This window comes from Amblyraja radiata, chromosome 2, assembly GCF_010909765.2.
Source record: "Amblyraja radiata isolate CabotCenter1 chromosome 2, sAmbRad1.1.pri, whole genome shotgun sequence".
In the NCBI taxonomy this organism is placed as follows: Eukaryota; Metazoa; Chordata; class Chondrichthyes; order Rajiformes; family Rajidae; genus Amblyraja; species Amblyraja radiata.
Window position 1 is genome coordinate 101,866,877 of NC_045957.1, and position 24,104 is coordinate 101,890,980.

A 24,104-nucleotide genomic window follows, 5' to 3' on the forward strand; every position below is an offset into this window, starting at 1 on the left:
GCTGGATCGCGGGGTTTAAATGACTCGGAGCATAACATCCCCCGGCGCGGCTTAAACGGCCGCGGGACTTACCATCGTCCGCCGGGGGCTTTAACATCGTGAGCCCCAGTCGCCTCGACGCTGCAGTTGGACTGCTGGACCACGGGAGAAGAACAAAGGGAAGAGATAAGACTTTTGCCTATCATCACAGTGAGGAGGTGTTGGAGATTCACTGTGATGGATGTTTGTGTAAATTGTGTTAAGTGTGTGTCTTGGTTTTTATTTTTTGTAATGTCATGACTGCAGGAATAAAATTTTGTTCAAACTTTGTCTGTTTGAATGACAATAACAGGCATTCTATTCTATTCAGGCCAAAAGGCCAAATTCTGTGCTACATCATTCAATGATGAATCTGTGCTACATCATTCAAGCAAACTCTAATAATATGGCCATTTTATGTTCCTCAAAAAAAGAGGAATATCCAGACACTGCTAAACCTATACATTCTGACAATGCTGTTTGGTGAAGTGTATGTTCTGCAACATTAACTGGAGATACAATGAGAAAGCACTAACAGGAAAGTATTCACAGAGCACTTGTGGAATCAAAAAATCAAGAATGCAGTGCATTCATAATTTTGTAAATCAGTTAAATTATGCAGGGATTTATAGTGTACTGCAAACCAATTGCTCATTTATGTGAGTCACCATAGCTAATGAGATGCTCTGTGATCTATCTAGCAGGTTTGCAGCAGTGACCTTTCATTACTGAGTAATAGCTGAGGACAGGGTCTACATTGCCAAACTGAAAGGTTAACAACCATTAGGAAATAAATGAGGAGTAGCATTAGTTGCATAGGTTGAGTGTAGATAGGTCAACAACAGATTACAGAGATTTCAGCACCTCTTATCAACTCTTGCAACTGATATTGCAACATGCATTTCGGATATATTATGAAAAATAAACTCCATAAGTTTCAAAAGGAAAATGAGCTAGAGGATGCTGTTTGTCATAATGTGTAAATACTTTAAAATATTAATTTAACATTTAGTTATCCATTATTTTAATTAAAGTACTTAACCAAATTATTTGAGTCTATAAAGTTCAACAGCAACTGAATTATTTTTACTTTAATATTGCAAATACATGTAACTATTCTTCCTGGATAGCCATTTTTGACTAGAATACAACATATTCCAAATTGCCAGAAATTTGAATAAATGTATTCACCTTTATTAAGTGGACAAGCTGGAAGGTCAAATACCACAAACTGCAGCATACTCACTATCTGTTTCAAATGAAAATTAACATGTGGCCATTGTATAAAATGTAATCAACTAACTCTCATGTAATGGTCAGAAGAAACAATTCCAGTTTCAGGAATACTCGTCCACAGAAGAACAGCACGATGGTTTCTGAATAAAGGCTATTCTCCAGCAAATGCTATCAATCTTTTCTCCTTTAAATTTTCGCAGCTAGATAATGAAAATACAAAGGCAGCTGTTTTCCACAATCAGCAAAACTGCACAAGCTGCTATGAACTAACTCAATTAGAAAGTCTAATACAACATAATATACTTTGAAAAAGTTGATTTAAAAATGTTCCTTGAAAAATTAAGACTGGTGTATGATTAATATAGCTGCAAATGAATTTACCATGAAAGTATTTAAAATCTGTCAAAGATTTTTAAATTGACTAACAAAATTTAATGGAATCTTTCCTAATTATTGTGGAATTAATTGTCAATTTCAGTAAATTAAAACAATTAAATTCAAAAATTCCTATTACTACATGTAACGTGAAGAACCAGCTTCATTATTTTTGAGATGTTCCCTGAAGGCTGACAACAATTAGTGGAAAATCACACGGAATCGTAGAATTACCATTCAGTCCCTTGAAAGTATGCTAGCTCTCTGACAGAGCACTTATTTCCTACGGAGATTCCCAGGATCAACCAGCTTCAAAGAGTTCTGGTAAGGTGTTCTTTTTTTTAAAATCCAGTTCAAATGATTGCAGTAATTTGACAAATGCTGAATGTAATTTATGCTACAATTCTGGGAATGTTTGCCTCACTTACATCAACTTCTAACCATTTTCTATACTCTTGTGAGGAATATTTTTAGTTTTGGAGATACAGCATTGACACAGGCCCACAGGGTCCACTTCGACCAATGATCACCGATACAGTAGTTCTATCCTACACACTATGGACAATAATATAAAAAAACAGAAGCCAATTAACCCACACACCTGCACGTCTGGGTTGTGGGAGAAAAACGGAGCACCTGGAGAAAACCCACGCGGTCACAGGGAGAATGTACAGATTCCGTATATGTTCTCTGCAGTCTCCAAACTCTCTAGTCCTACCTCATGTCAATGTGAATTATGTTGGACATAGAACACTACAGTACAAGAATAAGTCCTTCGGCCCACAATGTCTGTGTCAACATGATGCCAAGACCAATCTTTATCTACCTCTACATTATCCATATCCCTCCATTCCCTGCATATCCCCCCAAAAAAAACAAAATAAACTTGTCCTGCACACCTTCTTTAAACTGTGCTGCCCTGCCTTCTAGTATTTGATTTTTCCATCTTGGGAAATAGGTTGCAACAGTCTACCCTATTTATGCCTCTCGTGGTTTACTTGTATCATGTCTCCCGAAACATCTGACATTCCAGAAAAAACAATCCAAGTCTGTCCAATCTCTCCCTGAAGCTAAACCCTCTAATCTAGGCATCCTTCAGGTACATCTCTTCTCCAAAGCTAAAAGAAAGAAAATACTCAAAGAACATCCCTTAACTCTGTGATGGGAGAGGCCATCACGTCGGTAGCCAAAGGCAAGAAAAAAACATTCATTATCACATTGAGCCATTACTGCCCGAGTTGATGACTCTCTTATTTCCTCCTGAACATCCACAAGATCACAGAAGCCAATCTGCAGCCAATTCAATTCACACCATAGAATATCAAAGAATGATTGGATACAGCCAATGCTATGGGACCAGGCAACATACCAGGTGTGGTTCCAACAACATGCACTCTAGAACGAGCTGCACATTCTAATTAAGCCATTCCAGTACAGTTACAACAGTGACATTTTTTCAACTGTGTAGGTAGAAGGATAGATGCCAGTGTTGGAGGCCCCATTCACGAAAAAAGAGACAAATCCAAAGCAGCTGTTTACCACCCAATCAGTCAACTCTAAATTATCAGTAAAGTGATGGAAGATACCATCAACCATACTAATAGGTGGCACTTCCTCACCAAATAACATGCTTACTTACCAAAACTCAGTTTGGATTCTGACGCACCACTTTGCTCCGGACCTTATCACAGCCTTGGTCCAAACATGGACCAAAGAGTTATATTCCACAGGTCAGGGCTTCAATGTTGTATCTTTACAATAAATATTGTACCCTTTATCCTTCATCTGTGCAAAGTGGATGGCTTGATGGATAGCATGCAAACAAACCCTTTTCACTGTACCTCGGTACACATGACAATAATAAACTAATCTAAAGCCGTGACTGTCCTTTGCATCAATATAGCATTTGACCGAGTGTAAAATCAATGTGCTGTGATAAAGCTGAAATCAATGAATATCCAAGGAGAATGATTGTGACTGTTGGAGATGAACCTGGACATCACAGCATGCTTTTCTCAAGGTGAGAACCACCTTCAGCTGCTTCATCAATGATCTTCCTTCCGTCACAATGTCAGAAGTAGGGATGTGGCATGTTCAAATCCATTTGCAATTACTCAGCACATGGACAAATCCCTGGCTGCATGCAGCAAGACCGTGACAACATTCATAAAAGTCTATAAATGGCGAGTAATTTTATACCAGGCATTGACCATCTGCAACAAAAATCTAATTGTTTACCCATGACATTCAATATAATTTACATAATTGAGTTCCCCACCATCAATATCCTGGTGTTTATCAGTTAGGCTGTGGGCCGAGCATCAAAAATGTGTCTAGAAATGGGATTTCGTGACCCAAGTCACCAAACTACATGAAATTTTCACATATTGTGTAAATTTTTTTATATAAATCACCCCTGAAACTCAATATGAAGAAGACTTGCACATTTTTATTAAATTAGAGAAAAACCTGAAAATTTCCGGGTAATTTTTAGTCCAATCAAAGCACGTTTAACATTGAGTTGTCTGCCAGTTGGCCAATCACGCGCTTTGTTTCAGGCTAGCACACAAAATGGCTAAGGGGGCTTCACAGATGCCTGTTTTACTGGAGATTCCAATTTGTTGTTCGTGGAAACTTGCAGCAGGTAATTGTATTTAGTGGGAAAAGCATTAAAAAGGCTGAAGAAAGTACTGCAAAGTGGATTAAAGTGCAAGAAAGCCTTGAAAGCAAAGTCCCTGCTGAGGTCCTGGAACACAAAGATTTAGACAGCCAGGGACCAACTCTAACTAAAAGGTAAGATCTAAAGTCTGAATTTATGAAAATCTATCTGTATGGAGTTTAATTAATTTAATTGCACCATTTTATAATGTGAATAAATTAATTTATTCATTCACTTACTTCATTCATTCATGAAATTGAGGGCCTAAACTATATGTATCCATAAGACAGTCAATTAAACATTGTCACTCATGCCAGCCTGTTGTAGAGTAATAAGTCTTTAACAGCTAATCTCGGAGCTGCCTGCGAAAACTTACTGGGAAAAAGTGCTCCGATCGCGGGACATAGGTACTCGCGGTAAAGTGAAGCCGCGGTCTCAATTAATAAGCTAAATAGAATCTTCCCACAAATCTCTCCTATTTGTGATAAATGTCTACATCTAGATGCTAATTTAACACATACGTTTGCAAATTGTATAAAAATTAAAAATTTCTGGACTGATATTTTTGAAATAATTTCAGAAGTTATTAATACAAAACTGGATCCAAACTCAAAATTAATAATATTTGGAATATCAGAGCAAAGTTTAACACTCACAACAAGCCAAAGGAATTTCGACTACAGTATAATAACCGGGAAAAAATTAATATTAAAATTTTGGAAAGGCCCTACGACCCCCACAATTAAAATGTGGATTGTGGAAATGCCGGAGACCCTATATCTAGAAAGAATTAGACTTGTCTTAATGGACAAACAAGAACTTTTTTAATAAAATATGGGCTCCATTCATTAATTATCTGACGGGATAGATTGGCCCAGCACGAAAACCCAACTGAAACTTGAACTCAGGATTAGATGAAAAGTCATACTTTATAATCTACGAACCTATCTCCAATGACGTATTATTAGTAATCCATTCCGCCTTTTTTGTTTTTTTTGATCTTTTTTCTCTCCTTCTCTCTTTTTCTATATAAAAAAGCCCACTAGAAGTAGAAGTAATCGACAATTGAAAATTTTAATAATGTATGACTGATGTATATGAAAAGTTTTTTTACTATAATATGTAACTATACTTTATAATATGTCTATTTCTAATAAAAAAATATATTTTATAAATAAAAAAATAAATAAAATAAAATAAAATGACATGCAAGGTGTCAGGCTGTCTGTCACAACATACAGCCCCGATAACCCTTTATTTCCTTCAGTTAAATATTGGGAAGGTAGCACTATTGTAATTTACCACTCTTATAGAAACTTACAAACTTCTTAAGGGGTTGGACAGGCTAGATGCAGGAAGATTGTTCCCGATGTTGGGGAGGTCCAGAACAAGGGGTCACAGTTTAAGGATAAGGATGAAATCTTTTAGGACCGAGATGAGGAAAACATTTTTCACACAGAGAGTGGTGAATTCTCTGCCACAGAAGGTAGTTGAGGCCAGTTCATTGGCTATATTTAAGAGGGAGTTAGATGTGGCCCTTGTGGCTAAGGGGATCAGAGGGTATGGAGAGAAGGCAGGTACGGGATACTGAGTTGGATGATCAGCCATGATCATATTGAATGGCGGTGCAGGCTCGAAGGGCCGAATGGCCTACTCCTGCACCTAATTTCTATGTTTCTAACTATTATGTTTGTTTACCTCACTGACTATTTCTAAACCCACCCTCCTCCCCCAATTCCATTGACGGGTTGAATAGATATTTCCCAATCTCGTTGTTTTATTAATTGAACACATAGCTTTTGTTTTGTCTAGTTACGTTTTTGGTTTTTAGGTTGTGTTTATGTGGGGGGGTGGGGGGTTGAAACGGGGTTTGCTGTCTCTCCTTTCGGGGGAATATGACTTTTTTGTCGTATCCCCCTTCTCTGCCTCTGTCTGCGCTGAGGCCTAATGGCAGAGCTGGCGACCTCGAGACTCCGGAGGCAGCCTGACAGGACTCACCCTGGGCTCGCTCCCGTGAGGGCGGCCCAGCTCGGGGCTGGAACTGCGCTCCCGTGAGGGCGGCCTGGCGAGGGGCTGAGACTCTCCCATGAGGGGCTGTGGCACTCCCGTCGGAGCGGCCCAGCCCAAGGGTGGAACGGCACTCCCGTCGGAGTGGCCCAGCCCGAGGTGAAACGGCACTCCCGTCGGAGTGGCCCAGCCCGAGGTGGAACGGCACTCCCGTCGGAGTGGCCCAGCCCGAGGTGGAACGGCACTCCCGTCGGAGTGGCACAGCTCGAGGGTGGAATGGCGCTCCCGTCGGAGTGGCACAGCTCGAGGGAGGAACGGCACTCACGTGAGGGCGATCCGGCTCAGGGCTGGAACGGTGCTCCGGGGGCTGGGACGGCGTTCTGGCGGCGGTGACCTGAGTCCGGGGTTCAGCCGCGGGCCAGCGGCTGCGTACGCTGGACTGGAGGGCGGCATCTTCGACCACCCAGGGCCGTGGTGTTTGAACCGGCCCGTTTGTGGGGTTCGGTGAGCCGCGGGACTGTTGTGCCATCGCCCGGTGGGGAATCGCCTCAGCGCAGAGGGAGAAGAGGAGGGAAGAGACAGTAACCCTAAGATTTTTGCCTTCACCACAGTGAGGAGGTGTTTGGAGGATACACTGTGGTGGATGTTAATTTGTGTTTATTGTTGTTTATTATTGTATGATTGTATGTATGACTGCAGGCACGAAATTTCGTTCAGACTGTAAGGTCTGAATGACAATAAAGGTATTCAATTCAAAAAACATCCTCAAGGAGGGTAATCAGATGGAAACTGATTCAGATGCGATGTTTAAGAGCTTGTTCAAAGAAGGGGCATATTTTAACGTAGTGACAGAAATACTTGCAGGGGAATGTGTGAGGAGATTATTATTTGTCTTTAGTTTTAGCTTGAACCAGGACATCTGAAGATTCAAAGTTTGATATAGTAATTGTGCTGATACTGACCCCAACCAACCACGTAATGAATATCATTCATTCCGGAGGTTTTATTTTTCTGATGCCATTTAAACTTCACTTGGATTTCAATCACTTCAATCTAAAAGTAATTTGGAATGGGGAGCATTGGAACAAAAATTTGCCCTCGGTACATATTAACTGTTATATAATAATGTATGCATGTTGGTAGGTGCAATCAAAACTTAGATCTTTATGTCATTGTTGTGTTATGAATACCACAGAAAATATTATGTACTCTCAAGATCACATTAAATAGAATATTATTGCTTAAATATATATTGTTATTGGACTTTGCATTTCGGAAAAATTGCAGCTGAGAGGAAGACAGCAAAATACTGAAAATATTGGAGGTGAAAATGACCAGTTTGTGAGGAAAATTAAGGAAATGGTAACAGAATACTTATACAGCTGAATGAGTATAATTTTATGGATGAGAAATTGTGTTCAACCAATTGATGACTTATTTGACAAAGTAACTGGCATGTTAGATAACAAGGAAGCCAATGGATGTAGCAAATTTTGTTATACAAAATTTGGTCCGTGAAGTTCTTCTTGGTTCTTGGTTCTTGGTTTCTTGGTGCCCCATAAAAGATTACTGCATTAGATAGGCACCTGTGGACGTAATAGGTTAAGTCCAGGGGATCAGATATGCGGCTTTATGTGTGGGCCAGATATATTGTCAGAGCAAAGGGGCTAGGAGCAAGGCCAAGTGTGCATCCAGAGTCAAGGTCTGGAATAGTACCAAGTGTGCAGTCAAAGCTGGGACAATGAGCGTGTCCAGCACTGGGAACCTAAGCAAGTAAGCAGCTATGATCAGGGTAGAATAGGGGGCCAGGTGTAAGGCTGGACTCGGGGTCAGGAATGAGAGAAGGTATGCAACTGGAGTTAGGGTCAGGAGTAGTACCAGGTGTGCAGTGAGACCCAGGTTGGTCAACATGGGCCAAGTGCTTGATTATAATCTGATTTCCATACATGAATATACTAAGATCATTCATGTGCTGCACCTGTTGATCAGAGCCTGGCTCTACTGTGGAATGGAATTTAGCCTAACCTTATTCATAGCTAATCCAATTTAAAGCATAAATGTTGCATTCAAGTGTGAGTTAAACGACTCGCTACAGTATGCACCAGATTGCACAATTTCAAGCTGAAAAATGCAAAAGCTCCATACCATGGGAGGGGGGGGGGGGGACGGGACCCCCCCCCTCCCCTCTCACACACTCCCCCCCCCCCCCCCCCCCCCCCCCGGTCGCTACGCTCCCTTGGGCTTGGTCTCTTGCAATTTCTCACTCCCAACTCTCACCCAATGTCAGCCCTGTCATTGATCCTTAATCATTGTTCGGTCTAAATCCTAGAGCTCCCTCCCCACTATGAGAGAACCTTCACCAGTGGTTCAAGATGGTGGCCATCTCCTTCTCAATACCCATTTGAAGATTGGAAATAAACACTGATCTTGCCAATGATGCCCAGATCCTCCCCCATTACCCTCAAAACAAAAGGTGAAAGTAAAAGATCAATTATGTTGACCCTAAACATCTTTCCTACTCGCCCATTAAAATGTTTCCATCCAATCTACTTTCCTACCATCATCTAGGGCTGTTTAGAGAACCACATATGGTACTAAGGAAGCAAAAAAAACCGTGAATGGTGGAATTTTGTGATGCGTTTAAAAATATATATTTTATGAATAACTCAAAAATATAAAAGATGAATATTTCCAAATGAATATATAAAGATGAATAATTAGAGCATAGTATTCACATTAATACAGTTTACACCACAAACTGTGAAACCAAACAGAAGAACAAGGGCTGGTCAAGATACACCATGGTACACAAAATTGCTGGAGGAACTCAGCGGGTGCAGCAGCATCTATGGAGCGAAGGAAATAGGCGACGTTTCGGGCCGAAACCCTTCTTCAGACTGCTCCATAGATGATGCTGCACCCGCTGAGTTCCTCCAGCAATTTTGTGTACCTTCGATATTCCAGCATCTGCAGTTCCCTTTTGAACAAGATACACCATGTGTCTGTTGACTGAAAACCCATAGCTTATCATTAATAACGTTCCTGCCTTTTGCAATTATATTCCAAATTAATAATAACCATAGCTGTTATTTTATCAGTGCATTACAAACAAACTTAGAAAAACACTTCTGTTTAACCAAGTCTCTTGATAGTTAATACATTATATTATGAGTATTTTTCTGTATTAGGTTAACATTTCATTTGTGAAAAAAGGAAACCAATGCCAAAACTGCATGTATACGATTCCACTCTCTTGCCATTTGATTTATTTTTCACAGTCAGCACTATGAAGTGAATAGTGTACTGTGACATTTGCTGTTGGCTCACAACTGCCTCTGTCACTCTGCCCAATCCTGTCAAGTATATGAAAGTTAAATTCTCTACAAAGACTGTGGAAGAATACAAAGGATGTCCTCAAACCAGATTAGAAAGTTTTAATTCCTCATTCAAAGAACAAAAAATGTATATAAACCACTGCTTTAAAACAATGGTATTTTTCTTTAGAAATTATGCTTTTATAAAATCAAATAAAGTATGCATATTGACTGACCATAAATGTTTGGTGTAGAATTTTAAAGATCATAATTATCAAACTTGGTTTATACAAACTGGTAATTTTCTCAAAGTGATATTTTGTTTCACACAACTGAAGTAAATCAAATCTTTCTTAAATTCATAATCGTAAATTCAACAAAATATTTAAAGAGAATAAAAATGTTATTTTGGTTGTTGGAGTATCGAATGTGCGAAGAGAAATGTGATCTTGAATTATTGATGTGCCTAGTAATCAGCTGAGGTTACCTTCAAAACCTTTAGTTTACACAATAGGGAGCTGTAATGTTGCAAATAACCAACTGGTTCACTCTACATGTTGTTGGAACTGAAACAGAATTCAATGAACTCCCCCAAAATGACAGCAGATAAAGTTTGCTCGGTTAAACATTAACAGCCTATTAGCATGTCCATCCAACTTTCTTATTGGTTTAATAATAAGCATTTACATATAGGCAGACAGAGGTTAATCCAGACAAGTACAAGGTGTTGCAATTAGTAAAGTCAAATGCTTAAGAGGAAAGTATGCAGTAATTGCAAGGCCCCCCAAGTCAGATTTTGTACAATGGATCTTGGAGTGCAAACCCATGGCTTCCAAAAAATGGCAACACAAGTAGATAAGGTGGTAAAGAAACATAGAAACATAGAAATTAGGTGCAGGAGTAGGCCATTCGGCCCTTCGAGCCTGCACCGCCATTCAATATGATCATGGCTGATCATCCAACTCAGTATCCCGTACCTGCCTTCTCTCCATACCCTTTGATCCCCTTAGCCACAAGGGCCACATCTAACTCCCTCTTAAATATAGCCAATGAACTGGCCTCGACTACCCTCTGTGGCAGGGAGTTCCAGAGATTCACCACTCTCTGTGTGAAAAAAGTTCTTCTCATCTCGGTTTTAAAGGATTTCCCCCTTATCCTTAAGCTGTGACCCCTTGTCCTGGACTTCCCCAACATCGGGAGCAATCTTCCTGCATCTAGCCTGTCCAACCCCTTAAGAATTTTGTAAGTTTCTATAAGATCCCCTCTCAATCTCCTAAATTCTAGAGAGTATAAACCAAGTCTATCCAGTCTTTCTTGATAAGACAGTCCTGACATCCCAGGAATCAGTCTGGTGAACCTTCTCTGCACTCCCTCTATGGCAATAATGTCCTTCCTCAGATTTGGAGACCAAAACTGTACGCAATACTCCAGGTGTGGTCTCACCAAGACCCTATACAACTGCAGTAGAACCTCCCTGCTCCTATACTCAAATCCTTTTGCTATGAAAGCTAACATACCATTCGCTTTCTTCACTGCCTGCTGCACCTGCATGCCCACTTTCAATGACTGGTGTACCATGACACCCAGGTCTCGCTGCATCTCCCCTTTTCCTAGTCTGCCACCATTTAGATAATAGTCTGCTTTCCTGTTTTTGCCACCAAAATGGATAACCTCACATTTATCCACATTATACTGCATCTGCCAAACATTTGCCCACTCACCCAGCCTATCCAAGTCACCTTGCAGTCTCCTAGCATCCTCCTCACAGCTAACACTGCCCACATGCTTGCCTTCATTGGTCAGGGCATTGGGCAGCAAAGTGTGAAGTCATGTGGCAGAGGTAAAACATTTTGGTTAGGTCACATGGATAATAAGAATGCATATTTCAGGTAGTTGTTCATTGACTCCATCTCAAAGTTCAACACTATTAACCCCTCTGAACATCATCAAAGGAAACTGAGCCTCTGCCCCTCCCAAATGCAACTGGATTCCTATGGCCTTATCGGTACACCACAATCAGTTCAAATTTTCAGCAACACTACCTCCTCGGTGACCATCTACACAGGAGCATCTCAAGGCTAGATGTTGAGTCCCCTGATCTACTCTCTCTATACCGATGACTTTTGTAGCCAGGCACAGCTCCAATGCTATCTTTAAATTTGCTGATGATACCACCAATGTTGTACAAATAATAGGTAACAATGAGTTAGAGTACAGGAGGGAGATAGATAATCTGATTGAATGGTACCAGAACACCAATCTGGCTCTCATTGTTCGCAAGGCCTATTTCCTTCGCTCCATAGATGCTGCTGCACCCGTTGAGTTTCTCCAGCATTTTTGTGTACCAAGGGGATAATTGTTGACTTCAGGAAGAAAAGCCAAAGATCCATGAACCCGACTTCATTGATGGGGCAGTGGCAGAGAGAATCAATAGTTTCAAGTTCCTGGACGTACATATCTCTGAAGTCCTGTCCTGGGCCCAGCACTTTGATGCAATCATAAAGAAAATTCATCATCATCTCTACTTCCTTAGAAGATTGAGGAGAGTCAGTATGTCACCGAATACTCATCAATGTCATTGAACCTCTGTAGACGTACAGTAGAGACCATACTGACCATCACGATCTGGCTCATAATTTAAAAAATCTAGGAACAATGGAGGCTGCAGAAAGTGGTAGACATTCCCTGGTCTATCATGGTTAACTTCCCCACCATTGAAGGAATCAAAAAGAGGCACGGCCTCAAAAAGGCAGCTAATTAAATACCCACACCACTCTGGCCATACTCTCATTTTGCTACACTATTGGGAAGGTACAGAACACGAGCACCATCGCTTCCAGGTTATCATATGTTCACGTTATAGGAGTAGAATTAGGCCATTCAGCCCATCGAGTCTACTCCCCCATTCAATCATGGCTGATCTCTGCCAATTCCCATTTTCCTGCCTTCTCCCCATAACTCTTGACAGCCGTTCTAATCAAGAATTTGTCTATCTCTGCCTTATAAATATCCACTGGCTTGGCCTCCACAGCCCTCTGTGGCAATGAGTTCCACAGATTAACTACCTTCTGACTAAAGGGCCTGTCCCACTTACGCTACTTTTTCGCCAACTGCCGACACCCGTCATAGGTCGTTTAAGGTCACTGAAAATTTCCAACATGTTGAAAATCCAGTGGTGACCAGAACAAGGGTATGACTATTTGGGCGACTACTCACGACCATACAGGCTTCACCCCGCGACATGTCGCCAGGGTGTCGCCTGTATGGTCGTGAGTAGTCTCCTAGTCACCCAAAGAGTCATAGCGTCTTTCTGGTCGCCGCTGAATTTTCAACATGTTGAAAATTTTCGGCGACCTGTAACATTGTAACGTCCTATGACGGGTGCAGGCAGTCGCCGAAAAAGTCGCGCAAGTGGGACAGGCCCTTAAAGATGTTCCTCCTCACCTCCTTTCTGGGGATCATGACAGAAGCCTCCTCGCAGCGATCCCTGGAAGCGACGACGCGATGTACTCTGTGACGTGTCGGGTGACAATTCTGTCAACATGCTGGACAACGACAGAATCCAACAGCGAGCGAACCTCCTTTCTAAAAGAGCGCCCTTTAATTCTGAGGCTATGACCTCTGGTTCTAGACTCTCCCACCAGTGGAAACATTCTTTCCACATCCACTCTAACTATGTCTTAGTGAAACTTCTGTAAGTTTCAATGAGGTCCCATCAGGCTCTTAAACACTGCACAACATTAACCACAACCCTACCTCAGCAACGATGATCGACTACAGACTGTATTTTGGTTGCACTAAATACATCTGTTTTACTCTATTAAGTCCTTGTTACCTAGTATGACATTATTAATTTATCGTTTTATTTGTTTGTGTGTTATACCGTTAATGCACCTGCGAAGCTGCATGAAATAAGAATTTCATAGTCCCATTGCCAGCACATATTAAGCACTCTTGATTCTTTTTTGAAATATTGTGGTCAGTGTATTACAGGAAGAAAGTGGAAGCTGTGGAGAGGATACAGAAAAGGTTCACAAACATTATTGTTGGCTTTAAGGAGAGGTTGGACAAACTTGATTTTTTTTCTCTGGTATCTCAGTGGCTGAGGGGCGAACCTGATAGAGGTTTATAAAATGATGAAAGGCATAGATAGTCAGAGTCTTTTTCCCAGGATGGAAATGTAAATACTAGAAGGCATAGCTTTAAGGTGAGAGGGAGAAAGTTTAAAGGAAATGTCCAAGTCAAGTTTATTATTACACAGAATGGTAGGGGGTGGTGGAAACAGATCCATTAGTGATGTTTAAAAGGCAATGGGAATGGAGGTCATGGATCATAGGGATTTGACATGGGAACTCAAGGAAACAGGATTTGATTAGGGAACTCAAGGTAATGGAACCAATAGGATGTAGCGACCACAATATGATAAGTTTTAATCTGTAATTTGATAGGGAGAAGATGATATCGGATGTGCCGGTATTGCAGCTGGGCAAACGAAACTACAGAGACATGAAGGAGGAGCTAATCAAAGTTGACTGGAAAGGGACTGGAATCCTGCCTGAAATTCAAGACAGTCAGAGGGTGGAAGTTAGTGGAGTGGCTATTAATAGAGAGAAGGTGCTAGGGAAGTTAAAAGGCTGAAGGTGGATGTTACCTGGACTGTATGGACTGCACTCTAGGGTTCTGAAATAGGTGGCTTTAGAGATTGTGAAGGCATTGATAGCGATATTTTAAGAATCACTAGAGTCAGGAGTGGTCTCAGATGATTGGAAAAATGCCAATATTTCCATAAAAAAGGGAGCAGGGCAGGATAGTGGGAACTATAGGTTGGTCAATCTGACTTCGGTGGTTGGTCAGATTTTAGAGTCTATTATAAAGGATGAGGTTACGGAGTACTTAGAAGTTCACTATAAAATAGGCTGAAGTCAGTATGGCTTTGTGAAAGGGAGGTCTTGCTTGACAAATTTGCTGGAATTCTTTGAAGAAGTAAATAGCAGGACAGACAAAGGAGAGTCAGTAGATGTTGTTTACTTTTCAGAAGGCCTTTGATAAGGTGCCACACGTGAGGCTGTTAAGGAACATCAGAGCCCACATTATCAAAGGACAGATACTAGCATGGATAGCAGATTGGCTGGATGGCAGAAGACAAAGAGTAGCAATAAAGGGGGTATTTTCTGGTTGGCTGCCAGTGACTAGTGGAGTTCCACAAGGGTTGGTGCTGGGGCCGTTACTCTTCACATTGTATAAGATTTGGACAAGGGGATTGAAGGCTTTGTGGCAAAGTTTGCAAAGTGTGTTCGGTCTGTTCCGACGTCGGAGCTTCGATCATCCCGACAAGAGGGCTGTCGTGCCGTCTGTAGTGGTGTCCATGGAGGGTCAAGGCCCCCGACCACGGGTGAACAAAGGAGGAAGACTGACTGAACTTTATTGCCTTCCATCACAGTGAAGAATGCTGTAGTGGATGTTTATGTTAAATTCTATTGCGTATTGTGTTCTTTTTTATTGTATGGCTGCATGGTAACTTATTTCACTGTACCATAATTGGTTCATGTGACAAATAAATGTAAACCTTGATATGAAAATAGGTAGAGGGGCAGGTAGTGTTGGGAAAGCAGGGACTCTGCAGAAGAACTGCAACACGGACTCTATAAGGTGCTGGTAAGGCCGCATTTGGAATATGGTGAGCAATTTTGGGTACCATATCTGAGGAAGGATGTGCTGGCTCTGGAGAGGGTCCAGAGAAGGTTTCCAAGAATGATCCCAGGAATGAGTAGGTTAACCTATGATGAGCATTTGTCAGCACTGGGCCAGTACTCGCTGGAGTTTAGAAGAATGAGGGGGGACCTCATTGAAACATACAGAATAGTGGAAGGCTTGGATAGAGTGAATGTGGAGAAGATGTTTCCATTAGTGAGAGAGTCTAGGACCAGAGGTCATAGCCTCAGAATTAAAGAGTTCATTTAGGAAGGAGATGGTGCAAAATTTCTTTAGTCAGAGGGTGGTGATTCTGTGGAATTCTTTGCCCCAGAAAGCTGTGGAGGCCGTCAGTGGATATTTTTAAGGCAGAGATAGTTTCTTGATTAATACAGGTGTCAGAGGTTATGGGGAGAAGGCAGGAGAATGGGAATAGGAGGGAGAGATGGATCTGCCATGATTGAATGGCAGAGTGGACTTGATGGGCTGAATGGCCTAATTCTACTCCTATCCCTCATGACCTTATGTGTGGGCAAGGAGATTAGTTTTTTTGGAATCATGGTCAGCACAGACACTGTGGACTGAAGACTCTATTTCTGTACTGTACTGTCCCATGTTTTAGTACTATTGAAAATCTATCATGTATCTTAATTCAGTTTCTGAGAATATGACATCTGAGAGCAGCTGCCAATCTTTCTACTGTACTGCTAAATCTGCACAGCACCTTTTCATCAAATGGTTGAATCAGAAGGAATCGGAGCTGTGAATCAACGATCAGTGGGAAACTAGTTCAAGTTACATTTATTGTCACATGCACCAATTAGTACAGTGAGATTTGAGTTACCATACAGCCATACGAATAAAAAGAACACAAAACACAATAGAGTTTAACATAAACATCCTCCACAGCAAAATCAACGTTTCCCACTGTGAGGGAAGGCAATAAACTAGTGTGAAACCCATGAGAAATGTGGATGAGTCCATTGCTTTCAGCGAGAACCCACCTGTCATTTGCAAGAGTCGATCTGGCAATCAAAAAAGTTTAAATAACCAGGCAATCACGTTAACAATTTTCAGAAAGAGCAGAAATTCAAATGCCAGGATTGTAGAAATGAAATGCTCTTTCTTATCACGATCACTGTAACAATGTTTGTTTCTTTTGTACGTAAACGTCGTTGTTTTAATTTAAGTTCTAGTGTACACTTAAAGCTTCTGTGAGCTAGCTGAAAGTATCTGCACGGCTAAATTCAGCTCAGATCCCACTAATATAAACCTGGCCACAAGCCAATGGCTCCAAAGTTGATATAAAAAACAGGCTGCACGACAGATAATGCAATACTTGAGATTGTTGACAATTTTGACAACGTGGCTTTGTCTATTGGGAAGCGACTTGATTAACTCACATGAGCACAACGCTCACACCCACAATTCCTCATATTTATCAAACCAAACAGCTGACTTGACATGTTATATTTGACATTAGAGTAAATACCGGTACAACCTCGAGTAGGCACATCAGCTCTGTAAGTATGATTGTAAAATTGGCTTTGAGCAAATAAATGCAACCTTTAACCCACTGATTACGTTCTCAGATAACCCTGACATGGTGGGTTAAGGCTTCATTTCTCTCTCTGCTAAGATTACGCCGAGGGAAGGGTTGACCCTACACTTGAAATGTCAAAATGTCAATTCAAAGTTGGCAAGTACGTTAAAATATCTTATCCCTATATAGGCATGCAACAGGGAAATTCATTGTCAGGATATTCTGGACAGTTAAATGACCATATTCCTGGCAAGATGCAATTTCACACAGCATCAAAATGAAACCCAGTAGTCGATAATATGAATAAAAAGGACAATCCATTACTAAACTGAACACAAACGATGCAACGACACCCCTCTCCAATAGTGACTTGCGCTGCCGGTAACACCACAGCTCGCAACAACGACACAGTCACCTGACTCACCAATTTCCAGAGCCAATAACACACACTTTCAGAGGTGCAGCCATTTGCGAGCGAGCGAGCGAGCGAGCGGTTTTAAGGAGTAACGCGGAGATTTGCTTCTGACCCTGTCCCGTGGCAACGAGAGTGAACGCGCTGGGCGTCAGCAGAAGGCACTGAGTAGCCGACACTGAGCATGCGGTACCGCCCCCCCTTCACCCTCACCCCCGCCCCTGGTGAGCTGACGATGCTCCTCCCTCTGCGGCGCTGACCGGCTGCAGGTGGCGAGGGGAAGGGCGCTTGTATCTGTCGACTCTGTAAAACATGTGCTGTACCTGACAGTGTGGGCTTTGCTGCATCAGCTCTTTCTTATTGATAGGAAACCACAGGGGGAGCTTTGCATCTGACCGCGTATAATCTATCTTGTGTTTTTTCCTTTTAAAAGCTTTGTCCCGTCCCCACCACTTCCAGCTTTCTACCTCCCCCCCTTACTACAATCAGTCTGAAGAAGGTTCCGGCGCCTATCATGTTCTCCGGAGATAATGCCGGACCCGCTGTGTTATTCCAGCACTCTGTGTCTTTTGTAAACCAGCGTCTGCACATCACAGCGTTTTCTCTTTACAGCCTTGTTCTGGCAGGGAGGAGTTTGGTTTAAAAATGTCTTGGGGGTTCGATCCTGACTACTGGTGCTGTCTGTACGGAGTTTGTACATTCTTCCCGTGATCTGCGTGGGTTTTCACCGAGATCGGTTTTCTCCCACACTTCAAAGACGTGGCAAATGTAAAAAATGTCCCTAGACATAAAAACAGTTTTTACCCACGAGTAGTTGCTCTACTCAACAGCCAAATTTTTTTGTTTCACATGCTTGATCAAGTAAGTAAGTAAGTAAGTTTATTGGCCAATTATTCACATATAAGGAATTTGCCTTGGTGCTCCGCCCACAAGTAACAACATGACATACAGTGACAGTTACGAATGACTCGGAAAACACTAAACATTAATAATAATAAAACATTAATGATAAAACACCATTGATCAAGCATGTGAACTCTGTGGAGCAAAGGGAGGCTACAGATTTTTGGCTGTTGAGTAGAGCAACTACTCGTGGATAAAAAACTGTTTTTATGTCTGGCTGTGGCAGCTTTGACAATCCGGAGTCACCTTCCAGAGGGAAGTGATTCAAAGAGTTTGTGGCCAGGGTGAGAGGGGTCAGAGATGATCTTGCCCGCTCGCTTCCTGGCCCTTGCAGTGTACAGTTCATCAATGGAGGGAAGGTTGCAGCTAATAACCTTCTCTGCTGATCGGACGATTCACTGTAGCCTCCAGGTGTTGTGCTTGGTGGCTGAGCCAAACCAGACCATGATGGAGAAGGTGAGAATAGACTCTACGATGGCCGTGTAGAATTGGACCATCATTGCCTGTGGCAGATTGTGCTTCCTCAGCTGCCGTAGGAAGTACATCCTCTGTTGTACCTTTTTGACTGTGGTGTGGATGGTAGCCCCCCACTTAAGGTCATTGGCGATGATGGTTCCCAGGAACTTAAAATACTCCACAGATGTGACTGTGGTGTTGTTGATGGTGAGTGGGGTGAGGGGAGGGGGAGCTCTCCTAAAGTCTACAATCAATTCCACTGTCTTAAGAGCATTGAGCTCTAGGTTGTTGCTACAGCACCAGGATGCCAGCTGTGACACTTCCTGTCTGTAGGCAGATTCCTCCCCATCCTGGATCTGTCCAATCAGGGTTGTGTCATCCGCAAACTTGAGAAGCTTGACAGAGGTGTCTGTGGAGGTGCAGTCGTTGGTGTAGAGAGAGTAGAGAGTACGCAGCCTTGCGGTGCTCCTATGCTGAGGTTTGCGTGTCCGAGATGTGCTTTTCCAGCCTCACATGCTGCTTCCCGTCTGTCAGGAAGCTGGTGATCCACCGACAGGGGTTCAGGCACAGTCAACTCGGACAGTTTGGAGTGTAGTAGCTCTGGCACAATGGTGTTGAATGCAGAGCTAAAATCAACAAACAGGATCCTCGCATAGGTCCCCTGGTGTTTTATCATTAATGTTTTATTATTATTAATGTTTATTGTTTTCTGAGATTCGTAACTGTCACTGTATGTCATGTTGTTACTTGTGGGCGCAGCACCAAGGCAAATTCCTTGTGAACGGCCTGTTTCCGTGCTGGATCTCTAAACTAAACTAAACCAGAAACAAATCTTAAAATACAGGTCTCCTTGATCAGGGTGTAATCAGCTCCTGCGGTGATAATGGACATACGATACAATAAACTTTATTCATCCTGGAGGGAAATTGGTCTGCCGACAGTCACAACACACAAGGTACACAAAAACTTAAAAGTGAAAAAAAATCAAAGGACTGTTGACTGGCTGCCGTGTACACAGTGCCTTCATCGGAACAAATAAACAAACACAGACTTATCCCCTGGGAAGATTATTCTAAACTAAAGTGCCCCTCCCCTCCCCCACACTGGGTCCCCCTTTGTTCTCCCACCGTCCCTCACAGTGGTCCCCCCACGCCAGGTCCCCTTTGTATTCCCCTCCCCTCCTCTCCTCATGCTCCACCGCCGCAGATGCACTGTTGCTGCCGAGTCTCCCATTGTCGCCGCTGCCATGGCTCCTTTGGCCCAGACAGGCCTCGCTGTCCGGCTTCTCCGCAGTTCCCTGGTAGGCCTGTGCGGCGAGTCTGGGCTACCGGGGCAAGTTCCGGTCGTCGTTATTCAGTGGGTGGATCGGGCCCTCGCGGCTCCACGGTGGTACACTCCCGCCGCGATGTTCCTTCTTCACTGATGCCAACTTACCAACAAAACCTTGAAAATAGAGTGGGCAATCAGGATGGACAGAATACCTTTCAAGTCCCCCATCTGGTCAACAGGTCATTGTCTGGACCTGTGAATAGCCAGAGTGGCAAAACTCAGTCTGACGTGATTCTCCAACCCCTTCCTTCCTCAACCTGTCCATCCCACTCTGCACCAGGTCTCCAAAGATCAGGAGTGGAATTGAAGAGCAGCTTTTGCAAATACTCAAATACTGCAAATAAATATGTAAGAAAGAACTGCAGATGCCGGTTTAAACCGAAGATAGACACAAAAAGCTGGAGTAACTCAGAGGGACAGGTAGCATCTCTGGAGAGAAGGAATGGGTGACGTTTCGGGTCGAGACCCTTCTTCAGACTGGTTAGGGATAAGGGAAACGAGAGATATAGAAGGTGATGTGGAGAGATAAAGAACAATGAATGAAAGATATGCAAAAAAGTAACGATGATAAAGGAAACAGGCCAGTGAAAGCTTTGTTGGGTGAAAATGAGAAGCTAACGCGACTTGGTTGGGGGAGGGATAGAGAGAGAGAGAGGGAATGCCAGGGCTACCTGAAGTGAGATAAATCAAAATTCATACCACTGGGCTGTAAGCTGCCCAAGTGAAAATAAGATGCTGTTCCACCAATTTACATTTAGCCTCACTCTGACAATGGAGGAGACCAAGGACAGAAAGGTCTGTGTAAGAATGGGAAGGAGAATTAAAGTGACCAGCAACCGGGAGATCAGATTGGTTCATGCGGGTTGAGCGAAGGTGTTCCCGGGGTGGAAGATTGCAACCTTCACGTGGTCCGCCCTGTTTCGACAAATGCAATCAACCCGGCATGCACAATCAAATAAGATCAAATAGAACAAGTTGTCCTACAACTTTATCTGAATGGTGGCCGATTAGGAAAAGGGGAGATGCAACGAGACCTGGGTGTCAAGGTACACCAGTCATTGAAAGTAGGCATGCAGGTGCAGCAGGCAGTGAAGAAAGTGAATGGTATGTTAGCATTCATAGCAAAAGGTTTTTAGTATAAGAGCAGGGAGGTTCTACTGCAGTTGTACAGGGTCTTGGTGAGACCACTCCTGCAGTATTGCGTATAGTTTTGGTCTCCTAATCTGAGGAAGGACATTCTTGCCATAGAGGGAGTACAGAGAAGGTTCACCAGACTGATTCCTGGGCTGTCAGGACTTGCATATGAAGAAAGACTGGATAGACTCGGCTTGTACTCGCTAGAATTTAGAAGATTGAGGGGGGATCTTATAGAAACTTACAAAATTCTTAAGGGGTTGGACAGGCTAGATACAGGAAGATTGATCCCGATGTTGGGGAAGTCCAGAACAAGGGGTCACAGTTTAAGGATAAAGGGGAAATCCTTTAGGACTGAGATGAGAAAAACATTTTTCACACAGAGAGTGGTGAATCTCTGGAATTCTCTGCCACAGAATGTAGTTGAGGCCAGTTCATTGGCTATATTTAAGAGGTAGTTAGATGTGGCCCTTGTGGCTAAAGGGATCAGGGGGTATGGAGAGAAGGCAGGTACAGGATACTGAGTTGGATGATCAGCCATGATCATATCGAATGGCATTGCAGGCTCGAAGGGCCGAATGGCCTACTCCTGCACCTATTTTCTATGTTTCTGTGTTTAGGCTGTGCATGCCATGCGCAAGAAGAGAAGCGAAGCTGTTCTGCAAAACGATCGCCCACTCTGCGTTTGGTCTCGCTGATGTATAAGAGTCCACATCTTGAACAATGGATACAGAAGATGAGGTTGGAGGAGGTGCGAGTGAACCTCTGCCTAACCTGAAAGGACTGTCAGAGTCAAGGGAGGAGGTATAGTGACAGGTGTTGCATCTTCGGTGGTTGTAGGGGAAGGTACCCAAATAAATGTGTTGTGCAAATTTGTCCAGGCCTCAGAAAGTACAGGGAACATGGGAGAACTTGAAAAATCTGTTGCACAGGATTGTTCTACATAACACTCTCCATCTTGTGTTCTAATGTGAAGGGGAAGATTTCCATGCAGAGGCACAATCACTAGAGAAACCTTTTAAAAACAGATGTGGGGAAAAAAAGAGTTTAATGGAATGCAGACAAATCTGTGAAAGGGAAGAGTGTACATGACACCACTCTGTAGAGTGTGGAATACCAGAGGGGAGCATTCTTACTTGTTGCAGCTTTACTGCACGTCTTTCCAAGATTCAGCTCAGGTGTATCAGAACTTGATAAAGGTATAGAACTAATGAACAATTGTGTTCAAGCAAGGGTCATCCCGGTACGGGTTACTCAACTCCCTTTGTCCTTGACATACATAGTGCTGGGGCATCCAGAGATATTGGGTTCACATAGTCCAGCTAATTGTTCCACCCTCCGGATTGCCTTTGGTCACCCTGTTAGTTAAACTATCCTGCTGGCAGGGAAGTGCTCTGACTGGAGCTGATAATGTTTTGCGTAATAAATGTAATGCAACCATGCCTCCATGTTACATCTTGCTTTTTGAAGAGTGGAAGATTTTGTACATAAAATCAGATAGGCAGAAATTGGCAGTCATTCTGAAGAAAGGTCCTGACCCGAGCCATCATTTGTCCATTCCCTCCACAGATGCTCCGTGACCCACTGAGTTCCGCAAGCACTTTGTTTTTTTGTTTAAGATTCCAGCAAATGCAGTTTATTTTGTCTCCAGCAGTAGATAGTCCTCGAGCCGGGTCCACCATTCAATCAGATCTTAGCTATTCTAATCTTGGCTTCAGACCACTTTCTCATTCTCTCCCCATATCCCTTATTGTTTAAATGTTCTCTGTCTCTACCTGGCCTCTGACACTGTGATAAAGGATCTTTATTGCCCAGTTAGTGGACAATAAAGACCCTCTTCAGCAGCCCCTTATACTGAAATTATATTCCTGACACCTAGATACCCCCAACAGGGGAAAAAATCCTGCTCAGAGCTGCTCAAATTTATTTCATACATCAACCACTTCATTCTAGGAATTAAATTAGTGAACCTTTGCTGTTTCCAACATAAATATATCCTGCCTTAAATACAATGACTGTTAAAGTATACAATGGAACATAGAACTGTACACCACAGCAACATGTCTTTCAACCTACAATGTCTGTGCTGAACATGAGCCTTCGAAGTAATCCCTTCTGCCTGCACATGACCCATATCCTTTCATTCCCTGCATGTTTATTTGCCTGTCTAAATGCCACCATTGGGTCTGCCTCTAATGCTTCTGTAATGATTTCCACAGATTGGTGGATAATAAATCTGATCCTGCTGTTTTAAAGGGAAAGTGGAGGTAAATAGGAACTATTGATTAGAGAGACATCAGCGGTTAGAAAATAATTTGACTGAGCAGGGTGAATGTAGACTGACAAAAATAAAATAATGTTGGAGTTCTTTGAGATTGTATCTAATAAAATGGATGAGGGAGAACTGTAAATATGATGTATCTATTTCTTCAGAAAGCTTTTGATAAAATTCCACACAAAATATCAGTGAACAAGGTAATCACACTTACAATTGGGTAACATTCTGATGTGGATTGCAGGTAGACAAAAAATGCTGGAGAAACTCAGCGGGTGAGGCAGCATGTATGGAGAGAAGGAATAGGCGACGTTTCAGGTCGAGACCCTTCTTCAGACTGACTTGAGGGGGGCGGGCAGGAAAAAGAAAGGAAGAGGCGGAGACAGTAGGCTATGTGGGAGAGCTTGGAAGGGGGAGGGGAAGGAGGGAGAAAGCAAGGGCTATCTAAAATTAGAGAAGTAATTGTTCATACCGCTGGGGTGTAAACTACCTAAGCGAAATATGAGGTGCTGTTCCTCCATTTTGCGCTGGGCTTCACTCTGGCAATGGAGGAGGCCCAGGACAGAAATGTCAGATTGGGAATGGGAGGGGGAGTTGAAGTGCTGAGGAACCGGGAGATCAGGTTGGTTAGTACAAACCGAGCGGAGATGATGAGCGAAGCGATCGCCAAACCTGCGCTTGGTCTCGCCAATGTAGAGAAGTTGGTTAGCAGATAACAAACAAATAATATTTTTTTGTGTCTATCTTCGGTG

At 42.7% G+C, this 24,104-nt stretch overlaps 1 protein-coding gene across 1 annotated transcript in view; it reads right to left on the bottom strand.

Moving 5' to 3' along the window:
• gpd1l (glycerol-3-phosphate dehydrogenase 1 like) overlaps window positions 1-17,466 on the bottom strand; it is a 44,095-nt gene extending 26,629 nt beyond the window's left edge. Inside the window, exon 1 of the mRNA XM_033012358.1 lies at window positions 17,268-17,466. Coding sequence (XP_032868249.1) covers window positions 17,268-17,311 — 44 coding nt within the window. The 5' untranslated portion in view covers window positions 17,312-17,466. The remainder of the gene's footprint in view (window positions 1-17,267) is intronic.
• Between the last annotated feature and the right edge of the window lie 6,638 nt (window positions 17,467-24,104).